Here is a 26,856-nt window from a genome sequence, read left to right on the forward strand (position 1 = left end):
AGCACTGAACCTTTTCTCTCTGGAGAAAAGACGATTGAGGGGGGATATGATATCAATGTACAAATACTGTACTGGTGACCCGAGCATAAGGAACAAACTATTTAGAGAAAGGAGGTACAATAAGACACGTGGCCACTCACTAAAACTAGAGGAAAGGCGGTTTAACCTTAAAGTGCGTAAGGGGTTCTTCACTGTAAGAGCAGTAAGGATGTGGAATTCTCTTCCACAAGCAGTCGTATCAGCAGGGAGCATCGATAGTTTCAAAAAACTAGTAGATGGACACCTTAAAGACCACAACATACAGGGGTATACAATGTACGATTAAAAGCAAACACACACACGCATTCATAGGTTGAACTGGATGCATAGGTTGAACTGGATGGACTGATGTCTTTTTTCAACCTTACTAACTATGTAACTATGTAACTATATATGTAAACAGTGTTCAAACTACACATGTGAGGTATCGTCGCGATCGTTAGAGCAAGAGCAATAATTTGAGCCCTAGACCTCCTCTGTAACTCTAAGATAGCAACCTGTAGAAATTTTTAAAATGTCGCCTATGGGGATTTTTAAGTACCAAAGTTTGTCACCATTCTGTGAGCGTGCGCAATTTTGAAGCATGACATGTTGGGTATCTATTTACTCGGCGTAACATTATCTTTCACATTATGGAAAACAATTGGGCTAACTTTACTGTTTTCTTATTTTTTAATTAAAAAAAGTGATTTTTTTCTCAAAAAATTGCGTTTGGAAGACCGCTGCGCAAATACGGTGTGATAAAAAATATTGCAATAATCTCCATTTTATTCTCTAGGGTCTCTGATAAAAAAAAATATATAATGTTTTGGGGTTCTAAGTAGTTTTCTAGCAAAAACAACTGATTTTAGCTTGTAAACACCAAATGTCAAAAAAAGGCCTAGGCAAGTGGCTAGGATGCATGATGATGCTCCTTTGATGTTTAGGCCCCTCTATATGGCTAGGCTGTGAAAAAGTCTCACACATGTGGTATTGCCATACTCAGGAGGAGTGGCAGAATGTATTTTGGGGTGTCATTTTTGCTATGTACATGCTATGTGTTAGGAATATTCTATAAATTTACAACTTTGTGTAAAAAAAAAAAGTTTTTATTTTTTTCCCACATTTTCCAAAAATTTGTGGAAAAAAATGACATGTTCAAAGGACCCATAATGCCTCATAGAATATATGTTGGAGTGTTTGCTTTCCAAAATGGGGTCATTTTGTGGACTTTTCCATTGTATTGGTGCTCTAGGGCCTTGAAAAGTGTGATAGGTAGTAAGAAAGTTTTATGTGTATTTATGCTCCTAAAACGCCTTATGGTGCTACTTGGACGTGGAGTCTCTTTTTGTGGCCAGGCTGTGTAAAAGTCTCACACATGTGGTATCACCATACTCAGAAGGAGTAGCAGAATGAATTTTGGGGTGTCATTTTTGCTGTGTACATGCTATGTGTTAGAAATAGCTTATAAATTGACAACGTTTTGGGAAAAAAAAGAAAAAAAAATGTTTTCTTCATTTTCCCAAGAATTGTGGGAAAAAATTATAACTTCAAAAAACTCACCATGCCTCTTACTAAATACCTTGGACTGTCTACTTTACAAAAAAGGGTCATTTGGGGGGTATTTGTACTGTCCTGACATTTCAGGGCCTCAAGAAAGGAGATAGGCCATCAGTACATCTGGTGTGATCAATTTTCAGTAATTGGTACCATAGCTTCTAGACTCAATAATAAAATTTTATAATAGAAACTAAAAAAAAGTGTTTTTTTTGCAAAATTTTTGCTCTTTTTTTGCTTATATCACGGAAAAAAAAAACCCCAGTTGTGATCAAATACCACCAAAAGAAAGCTCTATTTGTGTGAAAAAAATGATAAAAATTTTGTTTGGTTACAGTGTAGCATGACTGAGCAATTGTCATTCAAAGTGTGAGAGTGCTAAAAGCTGAAAATTGGTCTGGGCAGGAAGGGGGTCTAACTGCACTGTATGGAAGCGGTTAAAATGAACCTGGACAAAAAAATATTTGCTATGTTTTATGAGACATTCAGAAATGGTAAGTAGTATTTATCGAAAAGTTTACCTTTTGTTTATAATTTCTCCTTAAAATCCAGGGGGTTGTGAATGTGCCTAGGCACTCTTGTGCCTACAGCCTCATAGTTGTATATCTGCAGTGTGAGATCTAAGGCACTGCTGCCTCCGACTGCTAGTCTCAGGAGATTTGATGATTTCACAACTGTGCTGATCTCTGTTCTCCTTGCTGGAGGATCTGACATGAGGAGGCAGAGCCCTGTCTCTACCAATATGGCCACCTCCATACAGAGGCACAGTATAGGACAAGACCGCTATGAATGCACAATATATTATTATTTAATGATTAACGATGTATTTTAAGTCTTGATCATAATCATGAAAGAAAATGTACAAAACTGCCATGCATTTAAATAAAAAGGTTAGAGCCATGCAGATCTGCATCAGTGGTTATAGTGCAGATATAGCCCACAATTTAGAGCCATTTAACAACACACATACAGGTGTTAAAATAAAAAAAAACACACACACACAGGAAGGCGCAAACAGTTAGGACCATAGTATATACAGAGGTCTCTTGGCGGGGCAACTGTGGCTTACGCATATATTTGCAAATGTGTGCAAACAAAACCTTCTGTCTTTAACATAATCTGGGCCAATTTGGTTACTTTGCAGGCTGATCGGTAAGTGTGCTGGGAAATCCTTTGTCTGTTTGTGATGTGCATTTCCCTTCTATGTGGACCTTGCTGCAAAGGCCAGTTCTAGGTTGGGGTGGTTGCCACTTTTTTGTTTAATCTAGCCAGGGCCTGCATTTTAACACACCACAGTTTATTTTGCGTGACATTGTTTACAGAAGAGGAAATACTAGTTCTGGTTGGCTATTTATTTTTTTTAACATTACCACGTGTTTTTAATTCTTTTAGGAGTTGCCGCTATCGGGGGAGCGTTTACAGAAAAGATATTGAAGAATATGGCTGCTTTTAATAAAAGACCAATAATATTTGCACTAAGTAACCCAACCAGCAAGGCAGAGTGCACGGCAGAGCAGTGCTACCATCTGACGGAGGTATAGTATCTGCCACCATGCTGTCTGAGATACACATCCATGATGGCCACATTATATGGAGATTTCACCCTTGTGGTCCTCAAGCATGTCACATGATTAGCCATCAGGGTCTGTAGAGTAAGTTTTTTTTCACTCATTGTTATATTGCAGCCATTTGCTAAAATCATTTAAGTTCATTCTTCTTCCTCATGAATGTACACATAGCACCCCATACTGACAGAAAAACACAGAATTGTTGACATTGTTGCAGATTTATTAAAAAAGAAAAACTGAAATATCACATGGTCCTAAGTATTCAGACCCTTTGCTGGGACACTTATATATTTAACTCAGGTGCTTTCCATTTCTTCTGATCATCCTTGAGATGGTTCTACACCTTCATTTGAGTCCAGCTGTGTTTGATTATACTGATTGGACTTGATTAGGAAAGCCACACACCTGTCTATATAAGACCTTCCAGATCACAATGCATGTCAGAGCAAATGAGAATCATGAGGTCAAAGGAACTGCCTGAAGAGCTCAGAGACAGAATTGTGGCAAGGCACAGATCTGGCCAAGGTTACAAAAAGATTTCTGCTGCACTTAAGGTTCCTAAGAGCACAGTGGCCTCCATAATCCTCAAATGGAAGACGTTTGGGACGACCAGAACCCTTCCTAGAGCTGGCCGTCCGGCCAAACTGAGCTATCGGGGGAGAAGAGCCTTGGTGAGAGAGGTAAAGAAGAACCCAAAGATCACTGTGGCTGAGCTCCAGAGATGCAGTCAGGAGATGGTAGAAAGTTGTAGAAAGTCAACCATCACTGCAGCCCTCCACCAGTCGGGGCTTTATGGCAGAGTGGCCCAACGGAAGCCTCTCCTCAGTGTAAGACACATGAAAGCCCGCATGGAGTTTGCTAAAAAACACCTGAAGGACTCCAAGATGGTGAGAAATAAGATTCCCTGGTCTGATGAGACCAAAATAGATCTTTTTGGCCTTAATTCTAAGCGGTATGTGTGGAGAAAACCAGGCACTGCTCATCACCTGTTCAATACAGTCCCAACAGTGAAGCATGGTGGTGGCAGCATCATGCTGTGGGGGTGTTTTTCAGCTGCAGGGACAGGACGGCTGGTTGCAATCGAGGGAAAGATGAATGCGGCCAAGTACAGGGATATCCTGGACAAAAACCTTCTCCAGAGTGCTCTGGACCTCAGACTGCAGCAATTCTTTTTTTCAGATCCTCAGAGAGTTCTTTGCCATGCGGTGCCATGTTGATCTTCCAGTGACCAGTATGAGAGTGTGAGAGCAATAACAGCAAATTTAACACACCTGCTCCCCATTCACACCGAAGACCTTCTAACACTAAAGAGTCACATGACATTGGGGAGGGAAAATGGCTAGTTGGGCCCAATTTGGACATTGGTACTCACTTTTGTTGCCAGTTGTTTAGACATTAATGGCTGTTTACAAAAATGCGAGGGGTGTACTCACTTTTGTGAGATACTGTGTGTGTATGTATGTATATATATATATATATATATATATATATATATATATATATATATATATATATATATATATATATTAGTGCATCTGGAGAGTTTTCACAGTGCTTCACTTTTTCCACATTTTGTCATGTTACAGCCTTATTCCAAATTTGTTTAAATTCATTATTTTCCTGAAAATTCTACAAACAATACCCCATAAAAATAATGTGAAAGAAGTTTGTTTGAAAACTTTGCAAAGTTATTACAAATAAAAAACAAAAAAAATCCTATTACCTAAGTATTCACAGTTTTTGCTCAATACTTTGTTAAAGCACTTTTGGCACCAATTTCTGCATCCGGTCTTTTTGAGTATGATGCTATAAGCTTGGCACACCTATTTTTTGGCAGTTTCTCCCATTCTTCTTTGCAGGACCTCTCAAGCTCCATCGGGGTGGATGGGTAGCATTGGTGCACAGACATTTATTTGTCGCTCATTGACAGATGTAGTCCTCCTTGATTAATATCAACTCGGGTTATACTGCCCTCTACAGGAGTAGGACTAGACAGGAAAGAAAACGTTCTGGCCACACCCTAGGGGCAGTCCCAGAGGGTATATCCTCTCACTTCCTGCTACAGCAAATCAGTTTTTTTCTGTCTAGTTAGGAGTAAGGACCTAGATTCCTTGCTAGGATCTTCGGTCCTGGCAGGATTTTTTTTTAGAAATACTTTTTTTTAACAGCTTTTTTTCTCCAGTGTTCCTGTGTGATGGCATCGGCGGATGCCTCATTTGGCCGCAAGGTTTTGCAGGCCGCAATTTGAGGAGACCGGTGGTCTACCTCGAGGGTTTTTTTCCGTTGGAATTTCAGTTGAGTCTCATCCTTTGATTGATGAGCCTTTAAAACTTCTAGTTGGCACCGGTTGGGCCTTCTAGATTAGATTTTGATTTCCATTATCCCACCCCTCATTTGTGGCACTGCTTTGGGACGTCTCGAGTTGATATTAATCAAGGAAGACTACGTCTGTCAATGAGCGACAGAGAAAAATGGATTTTTGTAAGATCTTACCGTAAAATCCTTTTCTCTTAAGCTCATTGACAGACGTAGTACCCGTCCCTCTGTTTTCTGAGTTGGGTTGGGTTAAATTCTCTAAACACTGCTTTGTGACATAACTGATTTGCTGTAGCAGGAAGTGAGAGGATATATCCTCTGGGACTGCCCCTAGGGTGTGGCCAGAACGTTTTCTTTCCTGTCTAGTCCTACTCCTGTAGAGGGCAGTATAACCCGAGTTGATATTAATCAAGGAGGACTACGTCTGTCAGTGAGCTTAAGAGAAAAGGATTTTACGGTAAGATCTTACAAAAATCCATTTTTTCAGATCTCTTCAGAGATGTTCAATACGATTCAAAACGCAGCTCTGGCTGGGCCACTCAAGGACATTCACAGATTTGTCCTGTAGCCATTCCTTTGTTATCTTGGCTGTGTGCTTGGGGTCATTGTCCTGTTGAAGATCTTTCACCCCAGTTTGAGATCCAGAGCGCTCTGGAGCAGGTTTTCATCAATGATGATGTCTCTGTACATTGCTGCATTCATCTTTCCCTCAATCCTGACTAGTCTCCCAGTTCCTGCCGCTAAAAAAACATCCCCACAGCCACCACCATGCTTCACTTTAGGGACAGTATTGGCCAGGGGATGAGCGATGCCTGGTTTCCTCCAGACATGACACTTGCTATTCAGGCCAAATAGTTCAATTTTTGTTTCATCAGACCAGAGAATTTTGTTTCGCATGGTCTGAGAGTTCAGGTGCCTTTTGGCAAATTCCAGGTGGGCTGTCATGTGCCTTTTTACTGAAGAGTGGCTTCTGTCAGGCCACTCTACTATACAGGCCTGATTAAGGGAGTGCTGCAGAGATGGTTGTTCTTCGGGAAGGTTCAACTCTCTCCACAGAGAGAACGCTGGAGCTCTGTCAGAGTGGCCATTGGGTTCTTGGTCACCTCCCTGACTAAGGCCCTTCTCCTCCGATCGCTCAGTTTGGCCTGGGGGGCCCGCTCTAGGAAGAGTCCTGGTGTTTCCAAACTTCTTCCATTTATGGATGATGGAGGCCACTGTGCTCATTGGAACCTTCAATGCTGCAGAAATTTTTCTGTACCCTTCCCCAGATCTGTGCCTCAATACAATCCTGTCTCACAGGTCGAAAGAAAATTCCTTGAACTTCATGGCTTGGTTTGTGCTCTGAAATGCACTGTTAACTGTTGGAACGTATATAGACAGGTGTGTGCTATTTCAAATCGTGTCCAATCAACTGACTTCAATCAAGTTGTAGAAACCTCTCAACGATGATCAGTAGAAACAGGATGTTCAATTTTGAGTGTCATGGCAAAGACTGTGAATACTTGTGTACATGTGATTTTATTTATTTATTTTTTTGGGGGGGTGGGGTTTTTTCGTTTTTTTTATTTTTAACAAATTTGCAATGATTTTAAACAAACTTATTTCACGTTTTCATTATGGGGTATTGTTTGTAGAATTTTGAAGAAAATAATTTAATCCATTTTGGAATAAGGCTATAATATAACAAAATGTGGAAAAAGTGAAGCGCTGTAAATACTTTCTGGATGCACTGTGTATGTGTATGTGTGTGTGTATATATATATATATATATATATATATATATATATATATATATATATAAATGTCTGTATGTGTGTGTGTGTGTGTATGTATATATATATATATATATATATATATGTATGTATGTATGTGTATATATATATATATATATATATATATATATATATATATATAACTCATTATCATCTTAAGGACAACTCTACCTTTTCACAATTGTCCTGTAATAGATACTTACCTTCTTTCCTGATCCAGCAATATATAGTGTGTGGTACAGCTTGGGGAGCATGAACTCCGTGGCCGTACTTTGAGTGGACGGTGATTCTGAGTGATTGCTCTGATACAATCATGGCTTCTCTTCTCCAGGGTCGAGGGATCTTTGCCAGCGGAAGTCCATTCTCTAAAGTGACCCTACCAAATGGTCAGACTTTCTACCCGGGTCAGGGCAACAATTCTTATGTGTTCCCAGGGGTGGCTCTGGGAGTCATCGCTTGTGGCGTCCGACATATCACAGAAGACATTTTTCTCACGACGGCGGAGGTAGGTGGTTTTGTACTTTGACGTGAATGCTAAATCTATAAAAAATTAAGGCTAAGTTCACTGTTTTGGGGCATTTTTGGGGAGTTTTTCTGCTCTAGGATCAGCTCAAAAAATGCCCAACAAGACAAATCCTATTCATTTCAATGAACTCTGTTCACATCTGAGCGTTTTGACGTTTTAAGCAAAACGCCCAACGCTCAAAAAAGTACATGAGCTTCTTTTTGGGCAGATTACAGGCGTTTTTATTTTTTTCCATTGGTTACTAGTCAACCTAAAAACGCCTGCACAAAAACGCCTGTAAAACGCCTGAAAAAACGCCCATAAAAACGCCTAAAAAACACCTGTAAATAGCAATGCCAAGATGTGAACGTAGCCTTAGGCTGCATTCACACTTGAGCGTAGCGTGTTAACATGTTTTTACCACGATTTTTACCGCGATTTTCAGGCGTTTTTGGAGGCAGGCATTGACATCTATCAAAAACAATGATAATCGGCCCAAAAAGAAGCTCATGTACTTTTTTCAGCTACAGGCGTTTTGTAAAACGCTCAGATGTGAACAGGGACCATTTTAAATGAATGGGGTTTTACTTGTTGGGCGTTTTGGAACGTTTTTTTTTTTTTGCGTTTTTGGAGCTGAAAAACACTCAAAAAAACCCAGGTGTGATTGGAGCCTTAAGTAGTAAGCATAGCAGAGGAGAAACCCTGGCAAGCAAAGTGATAATCAGGAGATGGTTGGGGCAAGTCTTTGGCTGGAGTGTTTGTTCTCTTTTTTTTTTTTTTTCTCTATTCTATTCCACAAGTTTTTATTTCCCTTTCTCTGCCCATTTTGGGATTTATGTTCCTTACATTGCTAAGCAAACTAGAAGAGTGCCATAGCTGATACATTGTACTATTTACATTGTATTTACTAAAGACAAATAGGCAGTTTATTTCACAAGGGAAGTTGCCCCAGAGCTTGGTGAACATGGGGAAATTCCATTTTGCAAAGAATACCCAATCACATGCCAGGAAAATGAAAAGAAACTGCGTTTCTTTGCTTTTACATGATTGGATAAATGGACATTCGCTAGGTTCTGGGGGTAATTCTCTTGCAACATGAACAGCCTATTTGTCTTTATTATATGAACCTTTTTGTCCCATTATCCACAGCAGATGGGCTCTGAACCATTGAAGCAGTCATAGTCATCTGCAAGATGAACAACTTAAGGCCCGTACACATGCAGCGATTGTTGGCCGTAAATTTTCGGCCAGCGTCCGATCGGCCAATTGTCGGCTTGTTAGTATGATGCTTCCGACAACCGACTGCGACTTTTCGGCCGAACAAAATCCGGTGTGCAGGCTGTAAAATTTTTGTTGGCCGTCAGCAGAACGGACGATTGTTCGTCAGTCAGTACAGATTTCGGCCGACAAAAATGTGATGATCAAGACTGGGCATGCTCAGTGAAGAAAAAACACACGACAAATGTAGACCAGAACATGGCATCACTTCTGCAGTTGGTTGTTGTTGGCCGACAAAATTCATGTGCAGTCTAGAGCACATTTCAACCAACACAACAGCACTGGACAAAAGACGGCCGATCGGTCGGCCAACAATCGGTGCGTGTGTACGAGGCTTTACTCTCCAGTTGTATTTTGCTTAATTTTTTCACTTTCAATAGGTCTTTATTAACCACTTGCTTACTGAGCACTTTTACCCCCTTCCTGCCCAGGCCAATTTTCAGCTTTCAGCGCTTTCATGCAGAACTGTACCCATATAATATTTATATCATTTTTTTCACACAAATAGAACTTTCTTTTGGTGGTATTTATCACTGCTGGGTTTTTATTTTTTGCTAAACAAACGAAAAAAAGACCAACAATTTTAATTCAATTCAATTGAATTTTAATTCAATTTTAATGTATTTAATAATACATTTCTTAGTTTCCGTTTTAAAGTTTTGCAAATAAGTGATTTTTCTCCTTCAATAATGTGTGCTGATGAGGCTGCACTGATGGGTATTGATAGACCAGCACTGAAAGGTGGAAATGATGGGCAATTATAGGCAGCACTAATGGGCAGGGGGCAATGATAGGTGGAACTGATGGGCACTTATACGCATCACTGATGGGCACTGATAGGCAGCATTAATGGACACTGATAGGCGGCATTGATAGGTGGAACTGATGGGCACTGATAGGCCGCACTGATGGGCTTTTATAATCAGCACTGATAGGCAGCACTGATAGGTGGAACCAGGGGCAGACTGGCAACTTGCAGCCCAAGGGGCAAATACAAACCAGAGGCCCGTGGTGCATCGACTCGTCCCCCTCCCACTTTCCCTTACCCCCTCCCACTCTCCCAATACTCCTCCTGACCCCCATTACAAGCTGAAGCCCTGCTCCAGATACTCTCTACTTACCGGCTGAATCAGAGTTCCCGACTTGGCCAGCAGGGGGAGGTTGGGGGGAGCTGGGACAGCTCGGTTGGGGCTGGCTGAGGCAGAAGAGTCTCCAGTGGGATATGGAACTGGCCTCTGCTCAGACACAGTTTACACCATCCATACTGTGGGGGGAGGCCTACGCTTTGTCCTTGTCTTCATCTCACACTCAGCAGGTCAGCGGCAGGGACTTTTTACTTCACTTATCCAAGAATCCTTTAGGCATGTCTGTGGCAGAAGCGGTGCAGTCTTTTTACAGGGCATCAGAGTGGCCCAGGGGGCATTTGCCCCCCTACCCCCTGGCCCAGTCCTCCCCTGGGTGGAACTGATGGGCACTGATAAGGAGCACTGATGGGCACTGATAGGCAGCACTGATGGGCACTGATAGGTGGAACTGTTGAGCACTTATAGGCAGCATTGTTTGGCAGCACTGATGGGCACTGATTGGCAGCACTGATGGGCACTGATTGGCACTGTTGGGGCTGCACTGATAATTAGGACACTGATGATCAGTGCCCTGATTATCAGTGTGGATGTCCCAATTCACATTTGCCGGTTACCGGCTCTCCTTTCCTCAAGCAGTGACTACGTGAGGTAAGGAATGCAGATAACTGGTCTCTGTATTTTCATTGTGATCAGCTGTGATTGGACACAGCTGATCACATGGTAAAGGGCTGCTGCAATTGGCCCTTTACCCCGATTTGTGTCTGAAGGCCCGGGTGAACCGCAGTGTGGGGTGTGGTTCTGAGGGGACATCAACAGACGCCCTCCCAGAACTGGACGACCATGCTGTAGTCATCATGCAGCTATAGCGTGGTTGGCAAGTGGTTAAAGTTTTGAAAGATACAGAGTGTGACCGATACAAATGTTCGAATGTAATCAACGTTGTAAAAAGGTACAGAGTGCAGCTGTGAGTCATAGAAAACTTTATCATCACAACCGTTATTGTTTTCCAAGTATGGCATAATGGAAGCTTGGTTTGCAGTAACAATACACATATTATGAGAGGTATTTTGCATTATTTTTTAATGTGTGTTTGAGTCTTGTGGTGCTTAACTCTTATTTGCTGTGCCTTATGTGGTGATTTGCCAACCCATCTCTACAATCAGTATTTCAATTGTGCTTCTCTTGCAAATCTGGAGTAATATACAGGAACGACTGTACAGGCTTCTGCATGTATAATGTTTTACTGGAATCAGCAAAAACTATTGGCAAGGATATAAAAGTGTTGTAAATCCAACAGTCCTGAAAGCCAAAGTCTAGTCAAAACAAAAAAGCATTGAAAGATTTCGACCGCAGAGGATTAAAAAAATAAAAATAAATCCTATAATTATACTTGCCTAGGTGGATGCAGCATCGGACACACTGCTCTAAGACTAATGCTGACCATACCCTAGCCGAAAAATCATTCAAACTCCTTTTTCGGAAAACGAACACTCGGCCGTGAGAGCAGACGATCGTGCCATCGTGTAATGACTGAATTTTTAACGATAAATCGTTCAGTGGACATAAGTGAATCCATTTTTCGTTCATTTTGTCACATATGTCTAGTGCAAACAGTTTGGGCTAGAAACACATTAAACTTTAAATTTATCGTTCGTTCAGCAGAATTTTCCAAACTGTTCCTTCGATTTTTCAAATTAAAACCGATTTTCTATTTGTGCCCATTAACTGGAAGAAAAACGAACGAACGGACCAAATGACAGATTTTCAAATGATTTTTTGGCTAGTGTATGGCCAGCAGGGCCGGCCCTACCATTGGTCCCACTGGGTCCATTGGACCCACGCAGCACTTGGAGAGGGGCGGCAAATTGACTCCCAAGATTTTTTCTCTGGCAGTTTTGTGTGTCGTCAGTTTGCGGCGCTTTACATTCGGCATTTCCCCATCTCATACTGCCGTCCATAGTGCAAACTGATGAGTATGAGGAGGCGGAGCGTCTCCTCCGGGGAACTTCCCTCGCGTGATTGTGGTGTGCGCAATAACGTCAGACATCAGCGCACTCGCAGGGCAGGCTGGATCTTCTAGGGCGGTGGGCACGGCAGACACAGGAGTAACAGGAGAACTTAGGACAGATTGTGGGTGTTTGGTGGACCAGTCTGGTGGTGAGTTATGGAAGAGGATAACAGTATATATAATATTTTCTACATTTTATTTTTATATAAAATAATGGATGTGGGGGCCTTTTGTTGGGCGAGATTTTTTTTTAGGTGTGGGGGGGGCAGAATTTAATTATTGGACTTAGGCAGCACAATGTTTTGGGCCAGCCCTGATGCCCAGCATAAGAATTGAGCGATCAAAGACCACTGATTGCTCAGCTCTCGGTCTTCAGGCTGCAGAGAGCCAGTGACTGTCAGTCACCAGCTTTCTGCTCTGCCCCTACAGCTCTCTTTGGAGCGCCGAGCTGTGGAGGGACTGGGAACCAACTCGCTGAGAGGTTTAGCCAGCTGCTGCTCCAGGTTCTGGGTGGATCCTAACTAGTGATCGACCAATATAGTTTTTTTAATGCCGATACCGATATTTTGGTCATCAGATATCGGTATTGGCCGATATTTTCGGATATTTAAAAAAAATATTTTTTTTTATTTTTTTTTTCACAGGTACTGTTGTGGAGGGATCTGGGGGTCTAAAAGACCCCAAACCCCTCCTCTGCACTTAAAAGCATTCCAAATGTCAAGTTTGGCTATTTTGAATGCTGTCATTTTTTTTTAATCTGGCGCCGAGTACCCGGAAGTGATGTCATGACATCACTTCTGGGTTTTTACATGGAGACCCGATCAGAACCGAATGCAGCTTTGATCGGGTCTTCTCTTCGGCAGCCGTGCAGGCTGGTTGCCCGGGTCTCCTGGTGGGACGGGAGACCCGGGCGAGCCGCAGAAGGGATGTCCCCTCCCGCTCCTTGTTATGACAGCCGAGCGGCTTCTCAGCTGCATCGGTTGTCATTACAAGACAGCCGACCGTCGGCTATGGACGCCGGTACCGGGGTGAAGCCTCTAGCTGCAGGCATCACTCCAGTACAGCACTTTCCTGAAATATCCGCAATATCGGTCACCACCGGGGCCGATTCTGATATATCAGGAAAAGTGCAGATCGGCTCTCGATATATCGGTGGTGCTCGATAATCGGTCGATCCCTAATCCTAACCATATGGTTGGGATCTTTTCAGAGCCTGGACCAGTTCGGTCACATCAGCCAACAGCGGCCTTTAGTCCACTCTTGGCTAAAATTGGGTCACAGGAGTGTAGAACGAACTGCACTCCAGTCATCCGTAGGAGAAGTACAGACAAAAAAAATCTTTGGCTAAACTTCCCCTTTAATAGAAAGTTATGTCCCTTTTGCTGATTTTTTTTTTTTGTATCTTGACTACACTGAGGCTGGATTCACACTAGAGTGGACAGCTGCCAGAGCGCTTTTAATTTTCAGGCAGCTGTCGGCTCCCGATTGCGCTAAGGGACAGTGTGGTGCGCAATTCAGCGCATCACACAGCTCCCTTTTTTTTTTTTTGGACAAACTTTATTTGAAGTGTAAAAAACATACACTTCATCCATGTTGCTGTACAGCAGCAAAATGTGCTGCGCTACTGTACAGTGCAATGCGATTCTATACAGTGTGATGTAAAAAAATGCAGCATGTCTGCATTTTATCGCAGCAGGATGCAGTGCAGCTCCAGGCTGTGTTGCAGTGTGAATGGGATACACGGGAAACAATTGTTTTCTGTGTATCATTGTGGTGATTGACATATCTGATCACTACCTTATTAATTTCACTCTCTCCCTCTCCTCCACCTCCTCTCCTTCCAGCTACCTTACAGTTACCTGCAGAAACCTATGCCATCTCAACCCTTCTCTTCTCTACTCTGCTACCGACCACCTCTATGATAAAATTGCACCCCTGTCCTGCACCAACCTAGCCACTTCTGTCTACAACGCTTCACTCTTAGCCTCCCTGGACACTCTGGCCCCCGATACTACACACCGATCAGGCCCCGACCCCTTCAACCTTGGCAAACTGATAACACTAGAAGTCTGAAAAAGTATAGCCGTGCTCTTGAGCGCCTATGGCGTAAGACTAGGTCTCAGAAAGATTTCAACCAATATAAATCTGCCCTCCAAAAATACAATTCCAGTCTCCACACTGCCAAACTGACCTATTTTATCATTAACAGCCTGTCATCACGCCCCCGGCAACTCTTTGATACCTTTAATTCTCTACTCTGTCCTCCACTACCCCCTCCCACCGACTCACTCACTGCCCAGGAGATTGCCAACTACTTCAAACAGAAGATTGATACAATTTGTAAGGAGATCGTTGCTGTTCAGATACCTTCCATGCTTTACGCTTCATGCCCACAGGTGCGATCATTACTTCCCTCATTCAACCTCACCACTATAGATGAGGTTGCTAAACTACTTGCTAACGTCCACTTAACCACCTGCCCTCTGGATCCTGTTCCCTCGCAAATGCTTCGTTCATCCTCTGGCTCTATTCTACGCTCTCTAACCCACATTTCAATCTCTCCCTCTCTTCTGGCATCTTCCACAACACTCTTAAACATGCACTAGTCAGCCCCATACTTAAAAAGCCCTCACTGGACCCAACCAATCTTAACAACCTACGCCCTATCTCCGTGCTCCCCTTGTTACCCAAACTCCTTGAACGTCTATTCTACAACTGACTGTGCGACCACCTTGCTGAGAATAGCCTCCTTGAACCTCTTCAGTCTGGATTTCGGCCTCAACACTCCACTGAAACTGCTCTCCTAAAACTGACAAATGATCTACTAACAGCCAAAACCAATGGATACTATTCTGTACTTCTACTCCTGGACCTTTCTGCTGCCTTTGATATGGTTGACCATCCCCTCCTCCTCAAAAAAAACTCCATGCCTTTGGTCTCCGTGATTGTACTCTTCACTGGTTCTCATTCTACTTCTCCAACCGCACCTTTAGCGTTACTTATAATTCTACTTCCTCCTCTCCTCTTCCCTTCTCTGTTGGAGTCCCCCAAGGTTCTGTTCTTGGACCCCTCCTATTTTCAGTCTACACCTCCTCTCTGGGCCAGCTGATAGCCTCCCACGGCTTCCAATACCATCTCTACGCCGCTGACGATACCCAAATCTGTCTATCCACCCCTCAGCTCATTCCCTCAGTCTCCTCGCGTATCGCTAATTTACTATCAGATATATATCGGTCTGGATGTCTCACCACTTCCTCAAACTCAACCCATCCAAAACCGAGCTTATAATGTTTCCTCCACCGCGTGCCTCTTCCCCTGATTTCTCTGTCAATATCAATGGCATTACTATCAGCCCATCCCCGCATGCCAAGGTCTTAGGTGTTGTCCTGGACTCTGAACTCTCCTTCAAACCCCACATCCAATCGCTGTCCAAATCTTGCCGTCTCAACCTCTGCAACATCTCCAAAATACGCCCCTTTCTAACCAAAGACACAACAAAACTCCTAGTTCACTCCCTGGTCATCTCGCGCCTCGACTACTGCAATTCCCTTCTCATTGGCTTACCTCTACACAGGCTATCCCCCCTTCAATCCATTATGAATGCTGCCGCCAGACTCATCCACCTCACCAATCGCTCAGTGTCCGCTGCTCCTCTCTGTCAAGCCCTCCACTGTCTTCCACTCACCCAACGAATTAAATTCAAAATACTTACAACATCTTACAAAGCAATCCACAGCTTAGCCCCCAGCTACATCACTAGCCTAGTCTCAAAATACCAACCTAATCGCTCTCTTCGTTCCTCTCAAAACCTCCTGCTCTCTAGCTCACTCATCACCTCCTCCCATGCTCGCCTCCAGGACTTTTCCAGAGTCTCTCCAATCCTATGGAACTCCTTACCCTTATCTGTCCGATTATCTCCTACTCTATTAGCTTTTAGGGGATCTCTGAAAACCCTCCTCTGCAGAGAAGCCTATCTTACTCACACCTAACAACTATACCTCCATTTTCTCCGTCAGCCCATCCCCCATGGTTATTGCCTTTTGTTTCACTAGATTGTAAGCTCTAACAAGCAGGGCCCTCTCATTCCTCCTGTATTGAATTGTACTGTAACTGTATTGTCTTCCCTCACATTGTAAAGCGCTGCTCAAACTGTTGACGCTATATAAATCCTGTATAATAATAATATCACAATGCAGTAAAACGCCTGTCACTACACTATGTGTGAATAGGCTTTCATGAAAGCAGTAAGGAAGTGATATGCATTGTATGCAGCTGCATCTACATTTACTTGAATCTGTTGCGTTCGGAGCTGTGCACGACTCTGCTCAGCTGCATTTCTCCGTTTTGGTGTATCAAGGGGTCTGCAGAGGATGGTAAAACAACGGCTCAATCGCCTGTTTTTACCAGCTGCCCATTTGAATGAGCGCCAACACTGCTCACTTGTCCAGATACCAGAACTTTATTCACATGACCTCAGCCATAACCTTGGCCTTCAAACACAGACAGTCCACAGCTTTGCTTGAACCCTCATCTTCTCACCACTGGAGATCCCATGACCAGTGCTCTGGCATTGGGTCATGTGACCAGCAATGCAGTTAGAACAGGTCAAGGATGTTGGAGGAACAATAAATGTTTTTGGGGAGTTTTTTTCTTAGTTTTTTTTATTTTTACTAAAAGCAGACCTTCACTCTCTGAGGGCCGGTTCACACATATACGATGCTGGAACCCTGAGAATCCATTGCGGGTTCCCGCATCGCACTCAACTCGCAGGCAGTTCACACTGCCATATGGGAATCACTGGGGGTGTCAATAGAAAGTTAATGACACCCCCAGATATCTGGTAAGTTAAGAGTTAAGCACACCTTCCTGCCTGAGCAGGGCAGATGGATTCCAGGAAGTAAATGCTACATGAATCTTCTGCCCTTACTCAAGATCAGTGCCGGGACAAGGTCATCGAGTGCCCCAGGCAAAGATACCAAACTGCTCCCCACAACCCACACCCCACCCCCCCCCCCATTCCCTTAGAGTCAGGGTGCCCCAATCCCTGAAATAAACCATTGCGCCCAGGGCAGCTGTCCCTCCTGCCCACCCCTTGTCCCGGCCCTGCTCAAGATGGCCACAACCAGAAATGCTAGGGGTGTTTTTAAATGTGATTTCTCACCAAAATAAAGCATGGATACATGGATAGATGGAGGAGTTTACTTTGAATATTAAAAATGAATTAAACAGCAACTTGCTTTAAAGCGGTAGTATAGTCATTTTTGTGACTTTTACCTACAGGTAAGCCTATAAATGCATACTAGCTCATTATGCCTTTGTCTTGCAGGGTTTTTTTTGTTTTTGTTTTTTTTTTTCAGTATACAACCGCTTTAAGGGAGTGCTTTTGTTAGCCCCTGTTCACATACACGCGACGCTACCTCGAAGGTCGCGGTGCGAGCAGCGCGCCGCGACCTCGGAGCGGCCGCCACGGACTTCATAACATTGAAGTCTATGGCGGTCGCCTCCGGGTCGCCCCAAAGAAGCTCCGGACCCTTTTTCTAAGTCGGAGCGACTTGTGTCGCTCCTATTAGAACGGGTCCGCAGCTTCCCTATGGAAGGCGACCTACGGCGACCTGTGAGGCGACCAGGTCGCCTCACAGGTCGCCTTAGTGTGAACGGGGGCTGAAGAGCAAGACAGATTCACAGTATAATTGTATATGTAAATGAAATATAGTACAAGGTGTCATACATCCATGTCTATGTAAATAATATCTTGTCTTGTTAGGCCATTGCTGAAGATGTCACAGAGGAAAACCTAGCAGAGGGACGCTTGTATCCCCCTCTTGGCACCATCAGGGAGGTGTCTCTCAAGATTGCTGTTAAGGTAAGTCATGTATACATACTATAGACCTGTGCCTTATGGAGCTCCAGCTAAAATGTAGCATAAGATTAGAACCTCCGTCGTGTTTGATTGTTTTTGTCCCCATTGCAGAGATTTCCCATTTCTTGTCCTGGTAACGGTAGTCAATGACATGCAATATAGAGGTGTCACTGTTGCTGTAATGAAGGGCAACTCTGCATGGCCAAAAACTCTCCTGCATGTCTGCAACTCAAAAAAGCTTCATTTGAACAATCTAGGTGTGTTGGTGACTTTGCTTTATCATTTCAGTTATTCATTACATTGCCACCTGTTACCAAGTCACTACAGCCCCCCGCCAATGTATTCCAGGTCTTCCTGTTGTATGGAGTGCAGCTGGTATTCTTTCTCATCTCTCCAATGGGTTCAAAAAATTGATAAAAATTCGATAAAACACAAATTATTATTGTAATGTACTCCATGTCCCCACTTGGAAAAAAAATCCTCTTAATCCTGTCTTGGTGTTCGAGGAAGGGATTAAGAGGGGAAATATCCCCGAACAGCTATAAAATCTCAGTAGAGCAGTTAGAGTGTTACTAAACCCAGGAGCCTACATTCACTATATCTGGTCCCCCACAGTACACATCCATTAGTTTTAGTAAATAGAAACTGCTAAATACCTTTTCTCATCAGCAGTATATACAGTATCTCACAAAAGTGAGTACACCCCTCACATTTTTGTAAATATTTTATTATATCTTTTCATGTGACAACACTGAAGAAATTACACTTTGCTACAATGTAAAGTAGTGAGTGTACAGCTTGTATAACATCGTACACTTTCTGTCCCCTCAAAATAACTCAACACACAGCCATTAATGTCAAAACTGCTGGCAAAAAAGTGAGTACACCACTAAGTAAAAATGACCAAAGAGAAGAGCCCCATTGCACTGGTGGCCAATGGGAATATTACTGCTTACATTGATGGTCAGTGGGAAGCAGAGGCATGTTGGTAAAGTGGAGTCTATGGACCACTTTTTGCTCCAGTGTCCCTTTAACATAGAGGTGTATAAAAGGGTGGGGAGGGCTCTAGGCATCCCCTTTCTCTATCGCATGAGTTATGCGGAGTGGGTGTACGGGGCATTCCCGACTCGCTGGGATTTTGATTTGGATACACTTTTTCTAGTTAGTTAGAATGCACGTTGCCAGATTACCCTGCCGAAGAAAGTCCTCCCTGTTGAGGTGGTGGTGTTCGATATTCTGGGTGCGGTTGGGAAGATTCTGGGTCTTGAGAAGGGCAGGGAGCCTCGAGCAGTCTGGATAAGGGCCTGGAGGAATATCAGACCTGCCTTTGGGGAACTGTCCATCTCTGGGTGAGGAGCTCCTTTCCTATGCCATTTCTTTCACGCCCTTAGCTTTTGTTGGTTAATATCTTCTTTTTGAAGAAGGGCTGCATGCATAATGGGGGTGGTTTTGTTTCTTGACCTCGCAGGTTGGATGTCTGGTGTGGTGATGTGAGTCTTACTAAGATTATTTTCCCTGGTATGACATGTTCATCATGTGAGCTTTGCTTTTGCTGTAAAGCCATTCTTTGTTTGAGAGCAGAATTTGCTTTGTATTTTTTTTCCCTTTTCATGTAATTAGATATATATTTATTTATGTATATTGATTTTATGCTTATTGATTGCAAGACTTGTAATAAACAAAAATTGAGAAGCAGGGGCGTAACTATAGGGGTTGCAATTGCGAACTGGCCCCATGCAGCTCCCCTGTACACCAGGATAGGAGGGGCAATGGGGGTGGCATAGAGAGGAACCAATGTCCTCCATTTTCCTCTTGAAGCCACTGAAAGCCTGCTTCTCTCCCTCTCCCACCCATAGGCAATCAGCGGTTGAATGAGGAAAATGGAGGGCATCGGTTTCTCAATATGCCGCCCTTCCTTTCGATTTTACTTGCTTCCAGCTGCCCCAGGGCCCCTGTGTGCTCCCTTGTCATGATACCACCCCCCCCCCCCCCACAGCTTCTTCTGGCTCCCCCCTCCTCTCTCCCATTGACTGCCGCGGGGGATGTGTCAGGACAGAGATGGATCCGATCGACCAGCTTAACCAGCTTAAGCCAGCCGTTGAAATATAGTATTCATGGTGCGCAACCCTGTCATGTTGTTTGCTGCATCTTTTTGGCATAGCTTTGGCATGGAGCTGGCTGTGTACACAGGGGTATCGTCTTTGCAAAAAATGGTTTGACAGCACTCCAGTGTTGAACGGATAAAAGTCTTTATTTCTCCATAAATTTGACAGTACAATAGATAGAAGCCTCAAACAGCAACAGGTGATGTTTGAGGCTTCTGTCTATTTTACTGTTTGAGGCTTCTGTCTATTGTACTGTCACATTTATGGAGAAATAAAGACTTTTATCCCTTCAACACTGGAGTGCTGTCAAACCATTTTCTGCAAAGACGATACTCCCGTGGTTCACGGACTGGACGTGCACCCAGTTTAGATTGGATTGTTATCTCCCACCTGGAGCGGCATCGATTTCCTTTGTGTTGGTGTGTACACAGGGGCACAGTCATGCTGAAATTAAAAAGAGCCTTCACCAAACTGTTGAATCAAGATTGGAAGCGTACATTTTTTAACCACTTAAGCCCCGGAAGATTTTACCCCCTTCCTGACCAGGCCCTATTTCGCGATTCGGCACTGCATGACTTTAACGGACAATTGCACGGTCGTGCGACGCTGTACCCAAATGAAATTGACGTCCTTTTTTTCTCACAAACAGAGCTTTCTTTTGGTGGTATTTGATCACCTGTGCGGTATTTACTTTTTGCGCTATAAACAAAAAAAGAGCGTAAATTTTGAAAAAATAACAATATTTTTCACATTTTTTTATATGAAATTCCCCCCCCCCCCCAAAAATGTAAAAATCAAAATTTTTTAACATTTTTGGCCAATTTGTTTTCTGCTACATATGTTTGGTAAAAAAAATCGCAATAAGCGTATTTTGATTGGTTTGCGCAAAAGTTATTGCGTTTACTAACTAAGGGAAAGATTTCTGTTATTTTTGGTGTTTTTTTTTAAACGAGTAATGGCGGCGATCTGCGATTTATTTTGCGGGATTGCAGCGGACAGATCGGACCCTTGACTGACATTTTTGACACTTTTGGGGGTACCAGTGACATTACTACAGTAACCAGTGCTATACATATGCACTGTTACTGTAAAAATGACACTGGCAGGGAAGGGGTTAACTTTATTGGTGATGCAGGGGTTAAGTGTGTCCCTAGGGAAGTGCTTCTAACTGTAAATGGGCGTGGCTTGTGATGTAACCACAGAGACATACGGTCCTACATAGCAGGATCGTATGATCTCTGCAGTTAGATCAGGGAGAATGGCAGGCGGCTTTGTTTACATCAGCCGCCTGCCTTTCTCCCTCTCCACGAGGAGATCGCGAGTGACCGGCGGACATCGGGTCCGCCGGTCACACGCGTGGACATGTTAGGAAATGAGCGGGGGCGGGAGCGCGCTTCCGGCGGCACGTGCTCGCCCCCTAGAGGCTCACAGGCTAGCGACGTAGTCCTACATCACTTTGCCTGTACGGGGCTGACCGCCGCAGTAAATAGTCGTGCGGCGGTTGGCAAGCGGTTAAAAAACGTCTTTGTATGCTGTAGCAGTAACCGTAAACCCCAAATCTCAAATTTGGAGTGGTGTACACATAATTTTATCCTTATAGTGTAGCCTGGAATTGAAATAATGAAGCACACCATAGCCTGTAAAACAAGACAGAGTTGGGCCCTTTCGGTTCCGATCACATCTGCCTGTCAATTTTTCATGTAGACGTGATCGGAAGTTCCGTTCACCCCGGCGGGTGTAAACAGATTTGTGTTCATTTTCACCCACCTACCTCCAGGTCTGATCCAGACTTAAAAAAGAAAAAAACGGAAGGGGATCCATCCTTTTGCATTTAGGTGGATCGGATCGGTGGGTAGTCAGGTGTAAACAGACAATAGAGTCCATTTACTCCTGGCTACCCATAGAGCAGAGCCGGCTTTGTCAGTGTCCGCTGTGCATAACCTTAGTGGACATGGATGCATCATCCGTCCACGCTAATCACCTGCTGATCAGAACAAAGTCCACCCCGTGTGAAAGGACCCTTAATCTTTAATTTTATATTTTTCTTTGCACTTAATAACACAAATGTGTGTGTTTTGTTTTTTTTAGATCGTTGACTATGCCTACAGAAACAACCTGGCATCCTGGTATCCAGAGCCTGAGGACAAAGAGGCCTTGGTGAAATCTATTATCTACAGTCCTGACTATGATTCCTTTGCCATCGACAACTACCAGTGGCCCGAGGAGGCTATGCAGATACAAGATGTGTAACCCGTATTATGCATCTTCTTTCTACAAATGCACTATCAAACACTTGAGGAGTGTCGATCAAGACAAGCAAACTTATAGCAAAGCTTCCTGATATTAGATTATGACAATCCATAAACCACAGATGAATCCAGAATAGAATGAATGTTATACATATTGTATTTAACCTTGCCTAGAAGTCTCAGTGAGGACTAGAACAGAAGACCTTATACTTGTGACAGAGATGCATTCTGCTCATTGGGAGGAAACTGCCCCGATTTAGAGAGAGGTTTTGCATATGTACAGTGGCAATTACTCCTCATTGGGGTTGATTTACTAAAACTGGAGAGTGCAAAATCCGGTGCAGCCAATCTGCTTCCAGGATTTTTTCCAAGCCTAATTGAACAAGCTGAAGTTGGAAGCTGATTGGCTACCATGCACAGCTGCACTAGATTTTGCACTCTCCAGTTTTAGTAAATTAACCCCATTGTGTCTTGCCCTCTAGCTCTCTGCTGATGTTAAAACAAAACCTCATCAGAGGAACACAATAAAACTCTTATTTACCAATAACCTGTTACTCCGTCCATGATGATCACCCTCCTCCTCCCTTTTACAAAAACCCCCACCCCCAAAACTTTGGAACCACTAAGCTAAATCATGGCATGTGAAAACAACATGTGCTATATATATCTCACTTGAGCAGATGTCACCCATATTGAAATCAAATACAACTATGGGCATTATTACAGGCCAGGCTTTGAGATATAGGTTTGCATCTTCCCTTGGTGTTAGAGATTTTAAGTTTATTTTTTTTTTATTTTAGAATTCTTTTACTCCTTCTTAGTTGGATTTTATAATGTACAGGAATGACAGTCAGAAGCGACCACACTGTATTGTCTTTAACTACGTTTTTGTGACCACACCCTCAAGACAGATGTGAGTAGTGACGGTAATAATGTTCAGCTTTAGGCGGTTCTTTTACCAACTAGTATGACCTGTTTATTTTATTAGGGAATATTTACAGCTGGCCTAAAAGGGATCTAATGGCACTTTTCCACTGCAAGTACCGGCTCGGCTCTACTCGGCCCTGCTTTGCCCGGTTTGGTTTTCCACTGCATGGTACCGCATGGTACGGTGTTGGAATGGTTCGGTACGGTTTGGTATGGTTTGCTTTTCCACTAAAGTAGTACTAAAGTTAAGTGGGTGGGATAACAATGATTCTCTGACCAATCAGTGGCTAGTAGTGACAAACAGTCAAGGCTGCATGCAAAGGATTGTGGGATATGGTACCTGTTGGAACCACAACTGAGGTGGTACTGTTTAAGCGAGCCGTACCGTTCGGTTCCATGTAGTGGAAAAGCGCCGCCGTACCGTACCGTACCGAACCGTTCCTACACCATACCATGCGGTACCATGCAGTGGAAAAGCACAAAAGCAAGCCGAACCGTTCGGTTCCATGCAGTTGAAAAGCACCATAAGGTAACAGAGGTACTGAAGTGCAAGGGACCTTGTGGTGGCTGCAAGTGTCTTTATTGGTTTTCAAAACTTTCCTTTCCCTATGGAGGTTCTTGGATCCGAGGGCCATTCTGTACATAGGGCATTAGCATTGTCCTCTGCCTACTGTGTGATTGAGCCTTGCCCTTACTTTGCCCCTGTTATTCAACTGTCAAATACCAGAAGTTTAGGGGGTGGACCATAGAGATTCTGACATTTGATTGTACAATGGTGGGGCTTATCCCCAACTAAGGCAGAAGTAGAGGCTCAATGTACAGGCATGGTTAGGATCAAAGATTTGAACATTAACACAGGTACTTGCAGACACCTACACTTCAACACTGTTGCTTCTTTATAAATAAGTCAGCCCAGGTCAGGTATACTGTAAGGACAAGTCCACCCAAAAGTTAGAAGGACTGAACTCATGAAGCTGTTCCCAAAAAATAGAGACACTAGGGCTAATGAATAGCCCTCAGTTTTGCATGTGGTCTCCCTCTCACTGATCTTTCCCCTTTACTGATTTACCATGCCCTGTTCTGTACCGTGTCTTTGTGTGGAGACAGCCTTCTTGGTAGAGGCAGGCCTTTGCTTCCTCATGCAAGAACAGTGAGCAGCAAAATTGTAAGCTCACCAATTTCACTCCTTACCTCCTAAAACTAGCAGTCATAGGCAGCAGTGCCTTAATCTCAAACTGCAAATCTATAGCTACAGTATGAGGCTGTAGGCATAGAAGTGCTTAGTAACTCTTGCATATATACCTGAAAACACACTATTTTTCAGGAGGAATTCCACATAAAAGATACTGCATGGACACAATTATGATTTCTAAATGTTCCCCTATACTATAGCAAATCTTCACTTTGTGAGTTCAGTTTCATTCTAATTTAAACCAACTGGATCCAGTCCAGTAACAACCCCCCCCCCCCCCTTATAAATTTACCCCACCAAAGCCCATCCTAAGGACAGCAGACTCTTGATTTTTGACACCACAGTCATTCATTATTTTAGATTATTGGAATCCCACCATAGAAAGGAACGTGGTTTGCCCTTTGTGCTTTACAGAGTCCATGGTTTGGAGAACATTGGAAACCAGTGGGTGTTTCATGCAAAAAAAAAAAAAGTAGCCCCTGAAAGTGAGATACTGCATCAGTTTTGAGTGATCTTGGCCATTGAGATATAGACGAATGTCCAGAAACAAAAGAACTTTCACCCAACCAATGAGAATTTTCAATTCATTCCTTTATCTGCCTGCGCTGTATATATGACATGGAGCATTTGATTGGTTGCTGTTGAACACAGGCACAGCTTTAGTAGACATTTTAGGAAAAGCGATATAGTATTTTTTACTTGAAATATTCAGCATATTACAGTGCCAGTTTGGTATAAAAGGGTTGGTCCAGTCAATGGTATTTGGTAGTTAAGTGACCATCTTTAGGGTCCTGTTTGACAAATCATTACGTTTTGTATCTCCTGCAACATTTTCTTTATTTTGCAAAGTGGAAATACCAACAAGTGGGGCATACACACAGATTTTAGCTTGTATGTGAGCAGTGTACACAATAATCTTTCAATGGGCTTTTGAGCAGCTTTTTTGAAGCTTGTAAAGAACTCTTCATTTCCAGTATGGGGATAATAAACATGGATCTTAATGGGAGTGCTGCTTTTCTTTTAACCTGTTTGTGGGCTTTCAACAAGTTTCAAGTTGTTCTGAAGCTTACTTGTTTAAAGTGTCCGTGAGCATAGCCAATAAGATTTGTAGTTAACCAGCCCAAGCTAGAAATAAATGGACCTTTTAATGTTTTCAGACTAGCTGAAAGTCCTGAAAATGCTTTGTAAAAATTTGCTGTTCACACAGTTCATATTGCCTAGGAAATTAATATATGCTTGATGCACAAATAACTCCGCTGCGCTAAGAAGTGCCCTTTTGGATATTAATATACGCCAAGCGCAATCAATCCCATTGTGCTATAAAGCACAGCTCTTTTGTAAAAGGTAATGGAGCACACTCAGCTGTACCCAGTAATACAGACACAAAGGCTGCTATCACGTTGGATGCTTGTTAGAATGGCTAACAACATCAGCCAATCAATTTCAAATGTACAGTCACATGACACGTTACCCACATAGAATCAGCCAATGACACACTTGTATACATTCAAATATACACTAGAAAGGGGGAGTACAGGATTGTGAATGAGCAGAACAGAGTGCACGGCTTCCTGCCTAACAATACACAATGAAACCAGTGTGTATAACCGTGAATGCTGCTCTGATCAAACTCGTGCACTTATTCCCACCTCTACTACTGTTGTGAATACCATTCAGCAAAGCTCAGAGGACAATGCCTAATAGGATTATACTACTGTTCCCATAGACGTGAGGCTATCTGCAGGGGAAGAGCCATGCTGTTTCCTCTATGGACATCAGGCATAGTAGAAAGACATGAGCTTGTATCCCTTCATAAAGGCAAATAGATATGAAAATGATATTGACTCCTCACCGCAATACATATAGATCTATACCGGCAAACAGACCTGTGCATTGAGTGTTCGCCGGTGGAGATGTCTATGTAGAGCAAATGCATCTACACATCTAAGGGAAGGTTTTCACTGCCAGTAGTCTTTCCTCAATGCCGGTTCGCCCGTACACACTCTAATGAGCGTATTGCAAGCAAACCGACAACAGGAGCCAAAATGGCAATCTAAATAAAACACATCCTGAAAACTGTCCACACTAGTCCTAATATAATTTCCCCAACAGCATACAAGCTGAAGCTTGCGTGTACAAGACTATAGTCTGAGACAAGATGGCTGCCAAATTGGGTGGAGCTGGGTACCTAGGTGCAGAGTACCATTTTAGTCTCCAGTTCTCACCCAAGACAGAATAGGTGACACCTTAAAGTATATGTAAAGTCCAAAACTTTTTTTTTTTTTTCGTTCTATATAGAGAAGGGAGGGTTTGACCCTTTGTCAAATTTTTATTGCGATTTGTGTCCCCGCTGGAGGAATTCATCGCACTTCTGGGACCTGGTTGTCATCAAGACAGAAAGTGAGAATAATCAGTG

General features: G+C 43.2%; 1 protein-coding gene across 1 annotated transcript in view; it reads left to right on the forward strand.

Annotated features, from left to right (window-relative positions):
* ME3 (malic enzyme 3) overlaps positions 1-22,660 on the forward strand; it is a 306,056-nt gene extending 283,396 nt beyond the window's left edge. Inside the window, exons 11-14 of the mRNA XM_082248513.1 lie at positions 2,968-3,110; positions 7,563-7,736; positions 17,872-17,970; positions 22,161-22,660. Of these exons, the coding sequence (XP_082104639.1) occupies positions 2,968-3,110; positions 7,563-7,736; positions 17,872-17,970; positions 22,161-22,322 (578 nt within the window). The 3' untranslated portion in view covers positions 22,323-22,660. The remainder of the gene's footprint in view (positions 1-2,967; positions 3,111-7,562; positions 7,737-17,871; positions 17,971-22,160) is intronic.
* Positions 22,661-26,856: the final 4,196 nt, after the last annotated feature.

This window comes from Pelophylax lessonae (genome assembly GCF_965119305.1).
Source record: "Pelophylax lessonae genome assembly, chromosome: 2".
NCBI classification, from domain to species: domain Eukaryota; kingdom Metazoa; phylum Chordata; class Amphibia; order Anura; family Ranidae; genus Pelophylax; species Pelophylax lessonae.